General features: G+C 31.0%; 2 protein-coding genes across 2 annotated transcripts; both read right to left on the bottom strand.

The window, feature by feature from the left end:
* Positions 1-3,237, bottom strand: LOC129910298 (uncharacterized). Its single transcript, XM_055987629.1, has one exon. The coding sequence runs from the start codon at positions 3,182-3,184 to the stop codon at positions 8-10; it is 3,177 nt and encodes a 1,058-aa protein (XP_055843604.1). The 5' UTR covers positions 3,185-3,237; the 3' UTR covers positions 1-7.
* Positions 3,238-19,578: 16,341 nt separating this feature from the next.
* On the bottom strand, positions 19,579-21,114 carry LOC129911558 (gram-negative bacteria-binding protein 3). The gene has a single exon (XM_055989387.1). It carries the CDS (start codon positions 21,040-21,042, stop codon positions 19,585-19,587), a length of 1,458 nt encoding a protein of 485 aa, XP_055845362.1. The 5' UTR covers positions 21,043-21,114; the 3' UTR covers positions 19,579-19,584.
* Positions 21,115-21,155: the final 41 nt, after the last annotated feature.

The raw sequence follows: 21,155 nt of genomic DNA on the forward strand, positions 1-21,155 counted from the left end.
TATTCTATCATGCAATTGAATAAACCCTAATGTAATCAATTTTCAATGCAGCATCCGGCCCCAACCAATGATTCCAATTTTTCTTTTGTTTATTCCAAAATTGTCGCATTGCTTTCGGATGGAAATTAGTCCATGGTTTCTCTTTCATCCACAACGATGCATTATCTGGAAAATCATTATGTCCACCAATACCATAACCCAATCGGATGTAGAATTCTTGATCAAACGGTGCCATTGTCGAACCCGTTCTCAGATACTCTCTATTCGGTAGATATTTTCCATTCACTTGCATGTCAGAAAATCTCTTGTTATCCGGTCTCACACTACAATACTCCTCATTATCAACACTGAATATTATTCTATTGGACAACCATTCCATTTTATATACATGAAAGTCTGCTGACCAATCGACTGGAGGACCAGTTCTTTTACACATTTTCACATTGCGAAAAGGTAATTCAGCATTCAGAATAACTCCACCAAATAATTCATTGACTAAATCACCTCCACTGCTGCGACTAAATGCCACTCTCATCTGACCAGATTGATAATTCTTTGCACCATATCGTGAATCAACTGGCTCCAAGAATAATTGTGGATAGACCCATGCTGCATTTGGCATTTTAGCACGAATTTCAACTTTACCATGTCGAAAACTAAATTTTGCTTTTGTTGAAAACTGTGACGATATAAATGGAGGAAGAATATCAAGACTATTTGCTGTTCGTTCACAATCATCTGTATCCAGAATACCAGTACAATTTGGTCCAAGACTGAATTCTTTCGTTAAAATATCTGCACCATAGATTCTTGTTAAAGGAATAGGCTTGAGAGTTACCATTCCGTTATTAACTCGAAGGACTTCATTGTTAAGAAGATAAATAGCGAATTCATAATCCGGCTGAAAGGCAAAACGTCTCTCCATTGACCATTTGATCGGATCAACATTATTCCCATTGAAATTCTCTTCGAATATAATCTCTCCGGCACAACGAATTGGAATTCCATTGTTAATCGTTGTAATACTTGTTTTACATTCACTTGAACCAAGTTTATTATTGATCGATACTATTGGAGGTAATGGTTCATGAACCGCAGGAATCAAAGACAATATTGCAGTTGAATTTTCTTCCTGAGGAGTATAATGAGTTACCACATAAACTCCATCATCTTCTCTATATCCAAGCCCATTGTAAACCACATAAGTCCAATAGTAAATAGTATCACCAATTTTTAAACTAGTTTCTTTATCTTTAAAAGTAAATTTTTCATATTTAACTTTGACAATATCTCTGGCCCATTGTCCAGCTTCTAAACCTTCCATTTCTTCGTTAAGTTTACCATGAAATGCAAAAAGTGTAATATTTTCATCGGCTGGTATAGAAACTTCAAAGCCTTTTGGATAAAATATTTTAAACTGTGCGATTGGAACTTTATATCCAACACTTGATTCAGTGGTAGTAGAAATTGTATTTTCGGATTGTGACGAAAACTGTGTTATCAAATATTCTCCATTGTCTTCTCTGTAACCTAAACCGTTATGATTGACAAAAGTCCAATAGTAAATGATATCTCCTAACTTTAATCTAGTTTCATGGTCTTCATAAACGAATCTTCCGTCTTTTATTGTGGTTATATCCTTGGACCATTTACCATCTTCTAAACCAATCATTCTTTCGTTATGTTTTCCATGGAATGCAAATAATGAAACACCTTTATCGGCCGGGATGGAAACTTCAAAGCCTTTTGGATGAAATATTCTAAACTCAGCATGCGGAACTTGGTATCCAAAACTTTGAATTGGTGTCGAAGGAGTTGAGGTCCTGGAAACTAGAATTATTCCATTATTTTGTTTAAAACCTAAATTTTTACGACTTGCTGTTGTTCTTGGTAAACTGGAAGTTGGATATTGAAATGTTCGTTCAGTTGTTGTAGAAATTGCTGCAACTGGCTGTGATAAATACTTTCTTGTCACATAAGCCCCATTGTCCTTTTTGTTAATGTTTTGATTTTCAGTTAGTCGAAAATTACTTGACTGATAGTTTCTGTTGTCTTTTTCGTTAAGTATTACATTTTCAGAGCTTAGACTATTATATCCAACTATTGCTTTAGTTGGTCTAGAAAGAACAATTTCATCTTCTGAAGAGTAATACTTAGAAACCAAGTAAACTCCATCGTCTTCTCTATAACCCAGACCGTTCCGAATAACGAAGGTCCAATAGTAAATGTAATCTCCTATTTTCAAACTTGTATACTGATCTTCGAAAATAAATCTGCCATTTTTGATTGTTGTAACATCACTTGACCATTTACCAGCTTCTAAACCTCTCATTCTTTCGTTAAGTTTACCATGAAAAGCAAACAAAGTTACACCTTCTTCAGCAGGAATGGAGACTTCAAAGCCTTGAGGTTGAAATATTTTAAATTCAGCTTTTGGAACTTTGTATTCAATCGGTACTAACTTTGTTATAGGAGTCGTGTGTTCGTTCAGATTATTATATTCGCTGATCACAAACGCTCCATCATCTTCTCTATAGCCTTGACGATTGTTTATGACAAAAGTCCAAAAGTAAATAACATCTCCCAATTTTAAACTAGCTTCACGATCTTCAAACACAAATCTTCCATTAATTGGTCTCGATATATCTATTGACCATTGTCCAGCTTCCAAGCCATTCATTCTTTCGTTAAGTTTTCCATGAAAAGCAAATAGAGTTACATTTTCTTTAGCAGGAATAGAAACTTCAAAACCTTTTGGATAAAATATTTTAAATTCAGCTTTGGGAACTATATAATCACCGGTTGGTTCTTTTCTTAAATTTGAATACTCTCGAACATAATAAACACCATTATCTTCTCTATAACCTAAACCATTGTTTATAGCAAAAGTCCAATAAAATATTTGATCACCAAATTTTAAACTAGTTTCACTGTCTTTGAATATAAATCTTCCATTTGTAGGTTTTAGAATATCTTGTGACCATCTACCAGCTTCTAAGCCATTTAAAGGTTCATTTAGTTTGCCATGAAAAGCAAATAAAGTAACATTTTCATCAGCAGGAATTGAAACTTCAAAGCCTTTTGGATAAAATATTTTAAATTTTGCACCCGGAATTTCGTAGGCCTCAATCGTAATTGTAATTGCGACGAAACAATAAATTAACAAAGATGCGAACTTTAACATAATCAAGATGTTAAATATAATTTTAATATAATATAAACACGACGACTAATTTACTCAAGATTGAGTGAAGAACTAAATGGAATAATTGAGAGATGATACGAATAGAGCCAATAACAACAAAAAAATATGAAGATACAATCAAGTTCTGAACTAGAGTTGGAGGGAGTCCCATCATTAGCAATAACTTGTTCTGCAAAGTATGTATATTAGGCATTTTATTGACTGTTTATTAAATTCGAGTTAAAACAAAGATTATTTTTGTTCCTCAAAACAATGAATTACATGTCAACTTGATTTTGTCATCATTCTTTTATCATTTTCGACCCTCGTTGGGTGAAAATGTGCATTTTACTTAGTGAAAACTTAAATTGTGTACTTTAACTGTATCATTCGAAACTTTTGAATAAACATGATTCATAAGATAATCAGGTTTTAGTTAATTGATTTCATATAAAATATTATCACTAAAAGAATTTTTAGTGGCAACTCTGGTATATTTATTGTATTATTTGTTGGTATGTTTTTTTAAAGGGTGTTTAAATTTAAGGTAACTGCGAATGCGAAGTTGTTTAGAAATAGGCTTGTGTAGTTTAATGAACTTGTTCATTTTGGTGAACTAGTGAACTTAGTTCATTTACTTAGTTCAATTTAGTTTGCGATTAGTGAAGAAGATTTTGTTCAACAAAATATTCAGCAATATTAGAACAGTGCTAATATGACATGAAAAAACAGCTTACGATTACCTTACACCCCCATTTTTTTTTTAGACCGACGCACGGACGTTTAAAGAATAGGGGTTCAGAAACCAAACTGCATCTAATTCTTTGGGGAGTGAATATGTTCTTCTCAAGATTCAGATGTAAAAGAGCACAAAGTAGACTTGTGTGAGTTAATAAAAATGCTAGTCGGTTCAACGTTCAAGTGAACTTGATAACACTGGTCTGCAAGGAAATTCTCCTTTAAATAAAACTATATTTTTCTAAAGGATTTTTGTATGCTGATTCCGAATCCGAAGTCAGAATTGAGCTATCACGTCACGTTTCTTAGATATTCCCGTTAGAAAATCTCCATCTCCATTTTTTTGCTGTTTTCGAAGAAATATTTTGGCATAATGTAATCTTTTTCAATTAAAAATTGATACGGTTTATGAAAGAACTTATTTTTTCTTTCAAATTCAATTTCAATCTTCTCAATATCTCTTTTCTTCTCCGAGATATCTTAATTTAAGTAAGTTTAGTAGGTTTGGCATATCTTACCATAAAGAAACTGATCTCTGAAAATTAATATATCTTTCTCCCTAGAACAAAAGTATACTTTTCTAATAGATCTTAGTGTGCTGGTTTTGAATCCGAACTCAAAAAATTTCGGTCAGCTCTGGTTTTTGAGATATAGTAGCTTTTTTGAGATTTTCTAAAAAAAAAAACTTGATTTTGTGATACTTTAATGCGAATATCTTAAAATCCTGACGTGATAGATTTTTTTTGACATCGGATTCTAACTCAGCACATCAAAAACTATAAGAAAAGTGTACTATTGTTTCTAGGAAAAACAAATCTGAAGCTTTACAAGGCAGTTTATCGAATGGCTTTTTACAAATAAGATATTTCTAAATAGAAAAATAGTATATATACAGTAGGGTGGGTCAAAAAAATCAAAATTTTTTTTTTTGATTTGGTACTCCGAAAAATCGATTGCTAGACCCCTCTAGAATATACACACCAAATATGAGCTCTTTATATTAATGGGAAGGTCCTCCGCTTTGCAATTTTCCATTTTTACATCAAGCTTCTACTAAAAAAAAATTATTTTTTTATTAATTGACTTTTTAGCAAATTTCTTTTCATATTCTTGTAGGAAATTGAACGCTCTACAAAAAAGGCCTTATACTCTTTTTTCGTTTATCTAACCGTTGAATAGATATTTGAGGTGCAAAAATCGAGAAAATCTTTAAAAATTCGTTTTTTGTTCTTAATTTTGAAACAAATTGAAAAATTATAATGATCAAACGCGCAAGACATATTCTTGCTGGAAATTGATTGCTCCACAAAAAAGTTCTAATTAACTTTTTTCATTAATCTAACCATTCTAAAGATATTCGAGGTCAAAGTTAAAAAAAAAATATAAAAACATTTTATATTTTTAAAAAATTCTAATTCACTGAAACTTCATTATTTTCAAATTAGCAAGATATATTCTTGTAGGGACTTAAACGTTCTACAAAAAATTCCTTGGAATCAAATTGATTGCTTTAACCGTTTAGAAAATATTCGTATCCAAACCAATGCTCACTGATTTCAATAGTTTTCTTATGACCCGTATGCATTGCGATTTGGATACGAATATCTTCTAAGCGGTTAAAGCAATCAATTTCATTCCAAGGAATTTTTTGTAGAACGTTTAAGCCCCTACAAGAATATATCTTGCTAATTTGAAAATAATGAAGTTTCAGTGAATTAGATTTTTTTTTTAAATATAAAATGTTTTTATATTTTTTTTTAACTTTGACCTCTAATATCTTTAGAATGGTTAGATTATTGAAAAAAATTATTAGGACCTTTGTGGAGCAATCTGTTTCCTACAAGAATATGTCATGCGCGTTTGATTATTATGAATTTTCAATTTGTTACAAAATTAAGAACAAAAAACGAATTTTTAAAGATTTTCTCGATTTTTTGACCTCAAATATCTATACTAAACGGTTAGATAAACGAAAAAAGAGTATGAAGTCTTTTTTGTAGAGCGTTCAATTTCCTACAAGAATAAGCAAAGAAATTTGCAAAAAAGTCGATTTAAAAAAAAAATATTTTTTTTTTTGTAGAAGCTTGATGCAAAAATGGAAAATTTAAAAGCGGAGGACCTTCCCATTAATATAAAGAGCTCATATTTGGTGTGTATATTCTAGAGGTGTCTAGCAATCGATTTTTCGGAGTACCAAATCAAAAAAAAGAATTTCGATTTTTTTGACCCACCCTAATATACAGGGTGTCCCAAAAGTTAACGTCGAAACGAAAACGGTAGATAGGGTAGGTGGTTACAGTTATCAGAAAAATAATAAAAAAAAATCGCAGCCATATATTTTGGGAGTTATGGGCATTTGAAAAAAATTCGAAAAAATGGTCACCCTGTGACGGTTTTTCATGTGCCGTGACTGCAAATCTTAATTTTTCTCATTTTTTTCTTTTGTTACGGAACCTTGAATAACCCTGCTATCAAATGCATTCAAAAATTTTAACTCAGCTGCATCAGTTTTAAAGAAAATATTACTTTTTTTTACTTTTTTTACCCAAATTAGTACTAACAAAATTTACATGACTCTAATTCAATGAGCCGTAGTGTAAAAAAAATGCACTACGATGTTTCGGCAAGTTGCCTTAAAAGTTGGTGTGTTCAATTCTCTTTTCAAAATGGTACAACATTATTGGGAATATTTCATAAATAACCGAGATAAAATTTTTTTTCTTAAGAAATCCGACTTTTTTTAGGTAATTTTTCCATATTATTTAAGTTTTTGTATTCTGAAAGGTTCTGAAAGGGTACAAAACTTGAATAATATGGAAAAATTACCTCATAAAAAAGTCGGATTTCTTAAGAAAAAAAAATTTATCTCGGTTTTTTATGAAATATTCCTTACAGTGTTATACCATTTTGAAAAGAGAATTGAACACACCAACTTTTAAGGCATCTTGCCGAAGCATCGTAGTGCATTTTTTTTACACTACGGCTCATTGAATTAGAGTCATGTAAAATTTTTTAGTACTAAGTTGGGTAAAAAAGTAATATTTTCTTTAAAACAGATGCAGCTGAGTTAAAATTTTTGAATGCATTTGATAGCAGGGTTATTCAAGGTTCCGTAACAAAAGAAAAAAATGAGAAAAATTAAGATTTGCAGTCACGGCACATGAAAAACCGTCACAGGGTGACCATTTTTTCGAATTTTTTTCAAATGCCCATAACTCCAAAAATATATGGCTGCGATTTTTTTTATTATTTTTCTGATAACTGTAACCACCTACCCTATCTACCGTTTTCGTTTCGACGTTAACTTTTGGGACACCCTGTATAAATTACAAAACACGTTAACATTTTGTTTAATGTATTTTATTTTGGTTTTCTTTACATATTTGACTTTTTAAATATAATGAAGGATTTCGAAATGTCTGCTTTTTTTTGTCAATCAGTATTTTAAAAAATGAGTAAACATGAATGTAAAAGAACATATTTGGAGTCAATAGATAGGTCATATTATGAAGAATAAGTTCTCCAAATTTGAGCTCAATGCGACAAATAGTTTTAATTTTATACAAGTTCAAATGAATCTAAAAGGGTGATTTTTCACATTTTTCAAAAATCATTTTTACAAAAACGGTACCTGATAGAATTTTTCTGAAGCCAGATTTAGATTCAGGAAAGTCTAATCTTTCATAATATCAAAAAATTATTTGAAGGAGAGAAAAAAAGTTAAATTTTGCAGACCAGTGTAATTGGAAAAACTTGTTCGGGGTTATGAATTCACAAGTGGCAACGGTGGTGCGATGCGTGGTGCGTCGGCCTCCCAACCGCTAGGTCATAAGTTCAAGCCTCGCTCGGGCAATTTTCAAAATTAATTGAACATAAGCGACTTAGCACCACTGAAAAGATTCTGATGATCGGGTTGGTCCCCGTGATATAGCTATAACTCCAGCCTATGAACTTGGTGGTAATATCACGATCATCATAGACAAAATTTCACTATATATCAAAGTAAATTTAAGTACAAGATTCTTTGATGCAGTTAGGTTCCTTTGACGGAGTTGAATATGAAACCACAGTTTTACACCAAAATTTGATATGGCGTGTGCCCCAAAATGACCCCTGACCCCTAGGTAGTTCGGAAAAAGTGATCTCAATCGAATTTAATAAAATTTTAGTATGTTCACAACATGCTCATAAAATTTCTCTATGGGTGCAACCCACTTGCACCAAGTATACCCCTTCTTAAACCCCCTTTTTAACCCTTTCTTACCTCAATTTACGATCAATTTGGGGCCAAGAATTGATAATAGTTTTTTGTAGAGGGGCTTAACACAATCATTTTTTTATAGGAGGGGGTTTAGCTTCCCCTGTTAATACTTAAATAAATAAAAAAATTTGAAAAACCACGGCAACACTAAGAGTTATGAATGATACCTTTTACAAAAGCCATAATTGTACAATACAATGTACACTTCATTTTAGTTTAAATGTTGTTTTAATGCATTATTTTCAAATTAACCGATATTAAAGTCAAAATTTGGGAAAAAAAAGTAAAAAATTTTTTCTAAAATATGGATATACGAAATACATACATATAATAGACAAGATAATTTCTTATTTCAATAAGATACTAAAAAGATAACATAAATAATATAATAAATTAGCAAACATTTTTGAAAATAAGTAAAAGGATACCAAAAAGGGGTTAAAAGAGGGGAGAGGTTGAAAATAATAAATAATAAGCGGATCCAAAACCATATAGAAAGATTGGTCTGGTTCCTGGTACATACAACTTTTTTTTTGTGTGACATGTCGCTGTCATCCCCGGCACACAAAAAAAAAAGTTTCATGTACCAGGAACCAGGGGCCGAATCGGCTAAGATGATTTTTTTATAGTTGACAGTCGTTTTGGACAATTTTGTTGTTGGTTTACGCTGAAGAGCATACAAAAAAATGCAATTTGACTGTCAACTATCAAATCGTCGGCTTAGAGTGTAAACCTGCTAACTCCCACCTGAAAACGCCATATAAAAATTATTTCCAAAATTGATTAAAAATACAAAAAGCTTTAAAGTCTTATCAATTCTTTAACATTTAATAGTATGAAATCTAAGGAATAACTTCATGCTGTCTTGAATTTATTGAAACATTTAGAAATATTTTATTTTTTAACAATTTTGTCACGAGTGTAAAAGTGGAGTTAGCAGGTTTACACTCTAAGCCGACAAAATTTCACTTTAGCTGATTCGGCCCCAGACCAGAGATACCCAAAGGAGATGGGAAACTTCTGACGTCATACGCGTTTGCCTACAAGCTCCGTCGGATATTTTTGGTACAAGTATGCGTGAAAAATCGGATATTTTTGGCTAAGTATGCGTAAAAACACTGTGATTACACTGTGTGTGTTTTTCACATTTATTCACGAATACGAAAGAAATTACAACAACACGAAATAAACAAATGGGTTTTGGGGGGTAAAACGTACGAAAGTTTCCCATCTCCTTTGGGTATCTCTGCCCCAGACCTATCTTTCTGTTGTTGGACCCGCTGAATTTGAATTTCAAGTTCGTTTTGTCCGAACACCCTCCAATCTTGAGAAAAATGCAAAAAAAAAACTCCAAAAAAGTCATACAAATTCAAACAAAATGCAGTCACAGCACAAAACATGAGGGTGACCGGGCCTAACGGACTTAAAATTCGGATTCAGCTTGCCCAAAAACATATAAAAAGATATGTCTGGTTCCTGGTACATGACACTTTTTTTTTTTTGTGTGCCGGTCTAATTATCTTTATGAGCATGATGTGAACTTCAACATACCAAAATTTTATTAAATTCGATTGAGATCGCTTTTTCCGAACTACCTAGTGGTCAGGGGTCATTTTGGGGCACACGCCATATCAAATTTTGGTGTAAAACTGTGGTTTCATATTCAACTCCGACACTCCGTCAAAGGAACCTAACTGCCTCAAAAAATTTTGTACTTAAATTAACTTTGATAAAATTTCTAGATTGATCGGGCTACCTCCAACAAAAATCATTTGTATACGCAACTGTCTAAATGAATAAGCAATGTGATATTAAAAAAAAACATATGTACATACATACATAGGTATATAGTTTAGATTTGCAATTGCTTGAGTTATCAGTTGTTATCACTTTTTTTGAAGACAACCAAATTATTCGGAAAGTCCAAATGCTCAAGGCTTCTTCTAAATTAGTTTTTGGCTAAAAATCTCATTTTTTTTTTCTTTTTTTTTACTTTCAATCAAGTCACGGATGGGTGCCAGAATGGGTATAATTTGTATGTAAAGTTTCTTTAAATCCAAAATTTTTTTTGACAATGTCAAGATTTCAATATATTCAGCTATAATTAACTTCTCTGGAGATCTTTAACGGGAATGTAGTTGATATAATAATATTTGTATGAGGAGATGTAAATGTACAACACGTTTATATTGCATATAATTTCTTGCAAAAGTTACTTTTTTTTATCATATTAAATGAACATCCTTTTTGTTCTCTGTGTTTATTTATATTTCAACATCTTAAGAAAGAAAAAAAAAATTGTATTGCTAACGTTACGTTGAAGAAGAAATATATTTTATATTTTTTTTAATAAAATATTCTCTTTTTTGTTCTCATTTTTTCGAAGCCCTCTGTTTAAAGGTTCAAGAGAGTAAAATATTTTCTATTTAGAAAGGTATCAGATGGCAAAAAACGCAAGCAAATGTTTTGATGTAAGATTTTTTGATTTTTTAAATTTTCAGATAGCCAGTTTTTAGTTATCAGTCTTCAAGTACATATACTGTTTTTTTTTGCAAATTTCGATAAATCGGAAATCAAAATTATAAGGGACAAGTGAAATGTTCAAGGAGCCCAGCCTGTTTGCCAATAAATAGCCGGACCTAGTAATAAATCTAATATTGGTATTTGGCAGATAATATCCTATGCCCTTTAATATAACATGTATTTTTACTGCATTATAGACTGTACTATACTTCAGTAGGTATAGTAAATAGCAACACGTATAAAAACAATTTCAATTGGACCAAAAAATAAAAGACTATCAAAGTCAAAAAAAAAAAAAAAAAAAAAATTAAAAAAAAAAATATCATTTGAAACATCATAATCTACATACAATATATAGTTGACCGCAAATGACCCCAGAGAATATTTTACTTATCATTATCAAGAGAACATAAAATTAAATTTCATATTTGTAGGAAGGTCTTGCAAAATCAAAAGTTAGTCCAATTCGAAAGTAGCCATTCAAGATTAGTCTCATTTTAGTCCAGAACGTGTCGCAGTTAAAAAGATGAATATTAAAAATCAGTTCCTTGCAATAATTATTGCTTTTCTCAGTCAGATTTGTATTGCAAGTGAATACAACATAAGCTTGGCAGAAATGTAAAGATTACTATTTAGATGGTGCACATAAGGGGTTCAAACACTATTTCGCAGTTGATTCTGTGAACAACAATTTAAAAAACGACAACGAACGATTACATTTGAAATTCTACTTAATGGCTAACAAACCTTCCTTCATATTGCTTTCAAATCTTACATATTCTGGTGATCATTATCAAATCCGTACGTATTTAAGTTTTCTTTTTGAATCTTCGCTACATTTTCAAAGTAAATTCAACTTTTCATATAACTTTACAAATCTTGCTAATGATTATTCGCATTTTTGGAGAAAAAGTTCTGCGGTTTTACGAAGGGAAGATTCTCCCAACATGCTATCGACTTCTCATCCAATGCCAGTTGAAGTAATTCAAATGAATGGTAAAAGTGATTTACTTAAGTAAAAATATTTGAACTTATTTATGTGTGATTTTAATTTCAGATGGGGAGTTGATTGTAAATGTACCCGGTTATGCAGAACCTCTTATGAAATATTTGGATACAAAGCCTGCGGATATCAAGTTTTTTAGCTTTAGTTCTAATAGAACCCCAGCTAAGTGGTACTACAACTGTCAATCCGATGAAAATTGTGAGTAAGAATTTATTTTGATTTTAATAAGATCTTCTTGTAGCTGTAAAGATTGTAATTTTTGGACTAATTAGCTGTGTGTTGTGTCATTTATAAAATCTTACAACTTCCATCTTTCTTTGAAATACGAGCACGAAATCTTTGCACATTAGAAGTTAATTTAATTGGTTGAAATGTTTAAATTTTTAAGCTCCGACAAAAATAAGTGTTTATGAAGGAGATATCTAAATGTTATAAGATTTTTCAATGTTAACATCATTTAATTTACTGCTTGATACTTTGATTGTTTCTTTTGTAAGAATTAACAAAAAATAAAATGCACGCCTGGGTCGCAAGAACTTACTCTTAGGGTTCAAGTTGCTAGAGTTTTTAGAACTAAATTATCAACACGTCCGGTTTCCGAGAATTCAATTTTTAATTCAAAAACTAAATTTTCAAAATTTTATTTTTTATTTATATAAATGCTGTTTTGCAAAAAGTCTCGTTAAAATCGAATAAGTAGTTTCGGAGAAAATCGGATTAAAAAAGAAGGTTGTATAGCAGGTACCGTTAATAATGATTTTCCAAAAAAAAAATTTCAGTAAAAGAAGACCTTGTCTTCAAACTTAAATTAAAGTTTTTTTTAAACAAAATGGTTGGAGCCGTTTTTGAGAAAATTCAACTTAAATAAAATCGGTAGCGTTATTTTTGGTCCAAAAAAAATTAATTCCAAAAATCCCCTATGTAGATTCGCCAAATAACGCTACATAGTTTGACATTGATCGGTCCATCCAGACGGAGTGACGAATTAAAAACTCAGCATGTAGATAATTTTGTATTCCATGTATTCATATTCTGAATTTTGAAATATGTTTCCATTATATAAAACAATGTTTCCTTTTTTTCTTGTACAACTTAATTTTGGAATACATACCTACAAAATTTTAGAAACAAAATTTTGGCACTTACAGTTTCATGATCCTAAAGTATGTGTTTGTGCCTTAGACTTCTAGTGCAGGTAAAATAGTACATAAAATCAAGAAATAAAAAAAAAAATTTTACACTCATGAAACTTGGCAAAAAGTTTGCTTTTGGGATAAGAACCAAGTACAAAAAAGTCTATAAAAAAAAGTTGGGGTGGAAGGGTGTTTTTCCGCGGACAAGAGGGAGGGGGTGAAGGTCAAAAATATACTGAAAAAAATTGTTTGTTGAATATCATCATATGACACATGTTTTCAAGGTATTTTTTGATGCTGAATCTAATCACATAAAAATAAAGTCAATACGATTGCTCTAAGAAAAGTTATTTCCGATTAAAAACCAGGGTGCTTGTTTTTTGACCTCAACAGGTAAAATATAACCGAAACCCATGTGAAAAACATGCTACACTGACAAAATTTGGGATGAAGGTTTAAGATAAAACAGGGACAAAGGATTCATAAAGTTTTTAAAAATATTTTGGGTGAAAGGTTGTGTGAGAGAAAGGTATCATAACAGCTAACTTATATTTTATTAATTTTTAAAACTTGGTGAAATAGTTTTCGTTGGTATAAGAATTAAGAATCTATAAAAAGTAAAAAAATATTTTGAGTAAAAGGGTGTTTTTTTTTTCAAGAAATGATGAAATTCGGAATTAGTACTACAAAAACTGGGAAAAAATTGTTACACCAATGAAAATTGGTAAAAATGTTTCATTTATAACAGAAATCAAGAACTCAAAAGGTCTATACAAATATTTTAGGTTTTTGGGAAATAGGGAAAAATCCGCGATAAGTCCGATAAAATCAATGTTATAGATGGTACCCTTACGAAATTCATTAAATATGTTCTCTTTCCCATGGGAACTACGAATAATGTAAGTCTATAAATTTTTTGTATGTGAAAGGGTGTTTTTTTTAGAAGTAAAAAAAATATGGGTATTTTAAGTTTAATTAAATTTTACGAAACTCACCGCGTATTTATAAGAAATATTTAATTTTATTTCTTCGCCCCGACGTTTCGATGATATTCAACAAACATTTTTTTTCAGTATATTTTTGACCTTCACCCCCTCCCTCTTGTCCGCGGAAAAACACCCTTCCACCCAACTTTTTTTTATAGACTTTTTTACTTGCGATATAGGTACTATAGGGCAAGTTTAGGATTCGTAAAAAAAATCGAACTCGAGATAACAATTTTACATGACATTACGATGATGGAGAATGCCAAAAAAGTGGGTCCGGCAATTCTGTCTGTCTGTCTGTCTGTCCGTCTGTCTCTATCTGGAGCTGCAGCCTTAACGAGTGAAGTGATTTTCTTCAAACTTGGTAGTTAGCAGTTTTTGGTGATTCCCTAGAGGGGAAATTGAAATTTTTTTTTTATGACCAAAACTAACGGTACCTGCCATATAACGGAAATAGAAAAGTTAATTTTTTTCAAAAACGGCTCTAACGATTTTGATTAAAATTTTTGTGTGTAGTACTACACATAAGAGCCAACTTTTGAAATAAAAAAAATATTTTTTGTACCGTTAATAACGGTACCTGTCATAGAACGGTTTTTTTCGTTTCTGAATATCTCGTACAACATTAACCCGATTTAAATGAAAATTTTTATACAAAAGTGTGTAAGTAAAGATAATATTAAAATTTTAGAAAATTTTCAAAAAACGTATTTTTGGTTTTTTAAAAAATATTTCAAAATTTTTTTTGAAAAATCAATTTTTTGAAAACGGATCGATGAAAAATTTTGAAATTTAGTTTTTATGTGTAAATTAATTATTTCTTCAAAATGGCATACCAACTTTTTTTTTTTAATGTTAAAAAATTTTTACATATATATAAAAAATTATTTCTTTAAAAAACGGCTCCTACAATTTTCGAAAATTTTTTTCTAAAAATACCTTTTTATACAAGAAATAAAATGGCATATTTGTTTTTTTTTTAAGATATATTAATACGGAGTTTAATTAATTATAAAAACAGATTTAATTTTTTTATAGGTACCTACTACTTATGAAATTTCTTCAAAATATCAAATTTTAAATTTCTTGAATAAAAAGCTTTAACATTATAGTTACTTTAAGCATAAGAGCAAGTACGTGCGACCCCAGTCGTGCAATTTATTTCTACTTGGTTCTTATCCCAAAAGCAAACTTTTTGCCAAGTTGCATGAGTATAACAATTTTTTTTTTTTATAGATGCCTATTTTACCTGTACTATTCATAGAACAATAAAATCCAATTTAGATCCTGTTTGTTATTGCAAAACAGATCCTTAGGCAATTCACTAGAGAACTGATCTGGATTAGGGTTCTATTCTGGCTCTTTGCCTCCATAGAATCTTAATTTACACATTTTTGTTACCAAGGCGAAATTTTGAAATTACCATTAAAAATTTTCTCTAGATAAACGTTTCATATAGCTTACTATATTATGTGTGTTTTCTATTTCAGCCACCATAGAAGCCGTTAAAAATGTCAGCACTATTAATTCAGGAGCAACTGCAGAATTTAAACAAGAAGAAAGTGTCAACAAACAGACGAACTTCAAAGAAAAAAACAATGAAGATTTTGTTAACAAACAAACAAACTCTAAAGAAAAAAACAAAGAAGAATTTAAACAAGAAGAAAGTGTTAACAAACAGACGAACTTCAAAGGTGAAAGGGTGTTTTCACCAAAATTTTTTTTATGAAAACTCTTTATTCTTGCTTTCTATCCCAAAATCAATATTTTTACCAAATTTCATTAGGGTGACCCATCATTTTTGTTTTCACTCAAAAAAACACCCTGTTAACCATGATATTTTTAAAGACACTTAAGATTCTTGTTTCTTATCTCAAAAGTAACATAACTGCTAAATTTCAATAGGGTACCACTAATATTACTCTAGTATTTCACACTTTTTCAAATATACCCATATTTTCTTTACTTCTAAAAAAACACCCTTTCACATAAAAAAAATTTATAGACTTACATTATTCGTAGTTCCCCTGGGAAAGAGAACATATTTAATGAATTTCGTAAGGGTACCATTTATACCATTGATTTTATCGGACTTATCGCGGATTTTTCCCTATTTCCCAAAAAAAAAACACCCTTTAACCTAAAATATTTGTATAGACTTTTTGAGTTCTTGCTTTCTGTTATAAATGAAACATTTTTACCAATTTTCATTGGTGTAACAATTTTTTCCCAGTTTTTGTAGTACTAATTCCGAATTTCATCATTTCTTGAAAAAAAAAAACCCTTTTACTCAAAATATTTTTTTACTTTTTATAGATTCTTAATTCTTATACCAACGAAAACTATTTCACCAAGTTTTAAAAATTAATAAAATACAAGTTAGCTGTTAAGATACCTTTCTCTCACACAACTTAACCTATCAAAAAAACACCCTTTCACCCAAAATATTTTTAAAAACTTTATGAATCCTTTGTCCCTGTTTTATCTTAAACCTTCATCCCAAATTTTGTCAGTGTAGCATGTTTTTCACATGGGTTTCGGTTATATTTTACCTGTTGAGGTCAAAAAACAAGAACCCTGGTTTTTAATCGGAAATAACTTTTCTTAGAGCAATCGTATTGACTTTATTTTTATGTCATTAGATTCAGCATCAAAAAAAAACATTGAAAACATGTGTCATATGATGATATTCAACAAACAATTTTTTTCAGTATATTTTTGACCTTCACCCCCTCCCTCTTGTCCGCGGAAAAACACCCTTCCACCCAACTTTTTTTTATAGACTTTTTTTGTACTTGGTTCTTATCCCAAAAGCAAACTTTTTGCCAAGTTTCATGAGTGTAACAATTTTTTTTTTTTATAAATGCCTATTTTACCTGTACAGATCCTAAGGCAATTCACTAGAGAACTGATCTGGATTAGGGTTCTATTCTGGCTCTTTGCCTCCATAGAATCTTAATTTACACATTTTTGTTACCAAGGCGAAATTTTCTCTAGATAAACGTTTTATATAGCTTATTATATTATGTGTGTTTTCTATTTCAGCCACCATAGAAGCCGTTAAAAATGTCAGCGCTATTAATTCAGGAGCAACTGCAGAATTTAAACAAGAAGAAAGTGTCAACAAACAGACGAACTTCAAAGAAAAAAACAATGAAGATTTTGTTAACAAACAAACAAACTCTAAAGAAAAAAACAAAGAAGAATTTAAACAAGAAGAAAGTGTTAACAAACAGACGAACTTCAAAGAAAAAAACAATGAAGATTTTGTTAACAAACAAACAAACTCTAAAGAAAAAAACAAAGAAGAATTTAAACAAGAAGAAAGTGTTAACAAACAGACGAACTTCAAAGAAAAAAACAATGAAGATCAATTATTACTAAATCCAAAGTTATCGGCCACAGATCCTAGCATAATAAAGTTGATGGAATATCTTTTGGCTGCAACTGGACCCTTTAACAGACATAATTCATTTTGTAATGGCTTAGTTCCAACACTGAACAATTTTGATGACGATCAAGTAATAGAATTTCAACAGGGAGTTATTAAACTGATGAAAAATATCAAAAATAAAAACACTCCAACAACTACAGAAGAACCGATTCCGAAAATAGATGTACGAATTGGCGAGAGTGAAGAATCTCGTATTCCTATTCATGCTCATAGAACCTGAAATAGATGGTATTTGAAGGAAAAACTCCACCGGTCATTTTAATTTTCTTTTTCTCCGAAACTTGAAAAGCTTTATTATGTTTAATTTTTTTGTTCTCGTAGATTAATTAAATAAATATGTTCTGTTAAAAATTTCCAAATGGTATTTTTAAATTTGTATTATTTTCCTATGGTTAGGTTATGTACGATAACAGTGTCTAGTCTAATGACGATGAGTGAAAGATCGTCATACCCAGAGAATGGCTCATTGATGTGATATCACCAGGGCTGTCGTTTCACCTTTGGAGTTGGCAGTACCTACTTTAGAAATAAAATAAAACATTTAATATAGTTTTTTAGTAAACAATTTGGTACAGTACTGTTTACATTGGAGTGTTAAAAACAACTCATTTGAATTTATACGTAAAAGGTCACAATATCTAATAAATCAGAAATGGGAAGTAAATTTCGTTAAGAAGAAAAAATTCATTGAAAAATTGAACAACAATGAAATCAATCGCTATTTCGAAAGAGAAACTCAGAGATAGTATCGAACTTCCCGAAAAACAGGCTTGATAGAAGATGATTATGTCAAACACCTTTGAACTTATTTCCGACTTTTTTTTTTATAAAATTATAGGTACGGCAATGTAGTACTACACTGCGTAATTTCCAAGTTCAGCATAGTATCGCATAAAGACAAGCTTTTCTATAGTAAAAACTTAACTGTATAGTAAATATACTGTAGACAATTTGCCATCAACCTTTATGGAACATGATTTTACGGTATTTTTTATTACATACAAATCTTGAATGAAAGGGTGTTTTTTTCTTGGAATAGAGATTTAGATTTAATTATAGTTAATTTCACAGGAAAAAAGTGGGTTGCGAAAATGACTTTCAATTTTAACGATTTAAATTTGAAAATGGGATACAGATTTTTTGTTGAAATTCTGGTTTAAGGTGTCCATTAATATAATTGCTACGAAATAGCATACCAACTTTATTTTAAAAACTGTTTTTCAAAAAATGGATTATAAGAAATCAGTTCTTTGAAAAAACGTCGAACAAATATTTTGTTAACCGTTGCACATTGGGTTTCGACATAAGTCAAAAGGAATTCAACTTAGATACCACTGAATAAATATCTTTCTTCAAACTCCTTTTAAACCAAAAGTGAAGTTATAGCGTAAACATTCATATTCACTGCAATTCGAAGTTAAGATTTAAGATTAAATCATTACCTCGCTTATGGGTGGAGTTTAACTTGTGTTTAAGAAATGTAAAAGTCATTCTTCCACCTAAGCAATTCACCCCAAAATGTATGTGTCTAAGAATTCTCTTAAGTTAAACCTTAAGTCCAAGTAAAAAACTTTGAATCTTTCATTTGTAACATTTAAATTAATACATAAATGAAGAGCGGCTAAAACTTGTTCACATTGCTTTTGTTTTCCCTTGTAATAATATTCTAAAGAAGCATGTCCGATGGTACTACTAAACTAAATTATTCTAATTAATACAGTAAAGTTTGTTTAAAAATAAAACAACAACAATATTACAACTAATTTACAGCACGCGTCTAGTCTAGGTTCATTACACTTTAGAAGAATTTTTATACAGAACAACTACATAGTTAAAATTACATTAAATCATCTCTAAAATGGGAAAAACTAGTTCTTCTATTTTTAGATTTAATAGGTATTGTTGACAAATTGATAATAATTATTTGAAAACAAAACGTCATATGAACTTGTTTTAAAGATTATTATATTTTGCAACAGCAGAATAGAAGTCATATAACAGTTATCTGTAAACTGTGACCTTTGCCAATAATTGTTTTTATACACTAAGCTATTTACAATAAAGCCTTAAAGACTCGGAATTTCCTAGATTTAAGATTAAAAGTTTAAAGTTTTTTAGAAATTAACGACAATAATATTCCATGCAAGGATGAGAATACCTTAAGCTATTTTAATAGATTGAGAAGAATCTTCATATTTTTAGCCAGAAAAAAAAAAAGATTTCAACTGAAAATAACCAAAATAAAAAAGGCATTTTTTCAATAAAAATAAAACATTTTTTATTTTTATTTTTTTTTAACCTATACTGCAAATACTTTAACGTAATCAATTTCTAGAGCTGCAGAAGGCCCCAACCATTGATTCAAATTTCTCTTATTTTTATCCCAGAAATGTTTCATTGCCTTGGGATGTCCATTTCTCCAAGGTTTCTCCTTCAGCCATAATGTTGTATCATCTGGAAAATCTTTATGTCCACCAATACCATATCCCAATCTGATATAAAACTCTTGATCGAAAGGTGCCATTTTTGACCCAGTTTCCAAATATTCTTTATTTGGTAGCGATTTACCATCCACTTGCAAATTCGAAAATCCATTTTCTGGTGTTTCAATAGTACAATATTCTTCAGTATCCACACTAACAACAATTTTACTTGGCAACCATTCTAAAGTAAACACATGGAAGTCAGCTGACCAATCAATTGGAGAACCACTTCTCTTGCACATTTTCTCATTTCTAAAGGGCTCTTCAGCATTGATGATAACGCCACCGAAAAGTTCGTTGGCCAAATCTCCACCACTGCTGCGACTCAAGGCCACTCGCATTTGTCCAGATTGGTAGTTCTTTGAGCCATACCGAGTATTGACTGGATCGAGGAATAGTTGTGGGAACACCCAAGGAGCATTTGGCATTTTAGCACGAATTTCTACTCTACCATATTTGAAAGTGAAAGAATTTTTAGTTGAGAATTGAGACGATATGAAAGGAGGCAGAATATCATAGGTCCTTGCAGCCCGGCTACAATCTTCTGTGTCGATGATTCCGGTACAATTTGTTCCCAAATTAAATTCCCTCCTCAAGAAATTATCTCCATACACACTTGTAGTAGAAATTGGCTTAATTTTCGCCACACTATTTCGGATTTTTAGCACATCACTATTTAGCAAATAAACAACAAATTCATGATCTGGCTGAGTTGTGAATCGTCTCTCCATCATCCATTTGGCGGAATCCAAATTGTTACTATTGAAATCTTCCTCAAACAAAATCTGGCCAGCACATCGAACAGGTAAATCATTGTTCATTCTTGTAACACTGGAACGACATGAGGGATCTTCTGATCCAGATGGTTGAGATGGAGGAGGGGTAACAGGTGGAGTCTTAGAACCACTATCATTTTCATAAGCTGTTACTACATAAACTCCATCGTCTTCTCTGTAACCCAATCCATTATAGATAACATAAGTCCAATAGTAAATAGTGTCTCCCAATTTTAAACTTGTCTCACGGTCTTTGAAAATATATCGACCATTTTTGGGCTTTAAGATATCTCTAGCCCATCGTCCAGCTTCCAAGCCATCCATTTCTTCGTTAAGTTTTCCATGGAAAGCAAACAATGTGGCACCTTCTTCAGCAGGTATAGAAACTTCAAATCCTTTTGGATAGAATATTTTAAATTCAGCCTTTGGAACTTCGTAGCCAAGAGTTGCTGTCGTCGCAACGATCAGCAAAGCCGACAAAATTAAAATTTTTGTCATTTTTTCTTAGGAGCAGAATCAACCGGTGCACTCGAGTGTTCGTAAATGACTAAATATTGCTGGAATTAACCATTCAGAAGATAACTTTTGTGACTGAAATTGAACTTGTATCA

This window comes from Episyrphus balteatus, chromosome 2 (assembly GCF_945859705.1).
Source record: "Episyrphus balteatus chromosome 2, idEpiBalt1.1, whole genome shotgun sequence".
Lineage (NCBI taxonomy): Eukaryota > Metazoa > Arthropoda > Insecta > Diptera > Syrphidae > Episyrphus > Episyrphus balteatus.

Excerpts from the sequence above, each read along its gene's own strand:
- LOC129910298 (XM_055987629.1), bottom strand. The coding sequence starts at position 3,184 with ATGTTAAAGTTCGCATCTTTGTTAATTTATTGTTTCGTCGCAATTACA.
- LOC129911558 (XM_055989387.1), bottom strand. The coding sequence starts at position 21,042 with ATGACAAAAATTTTAATTTTGTCGGCTTTGCTGATCGTTGCGACGACA.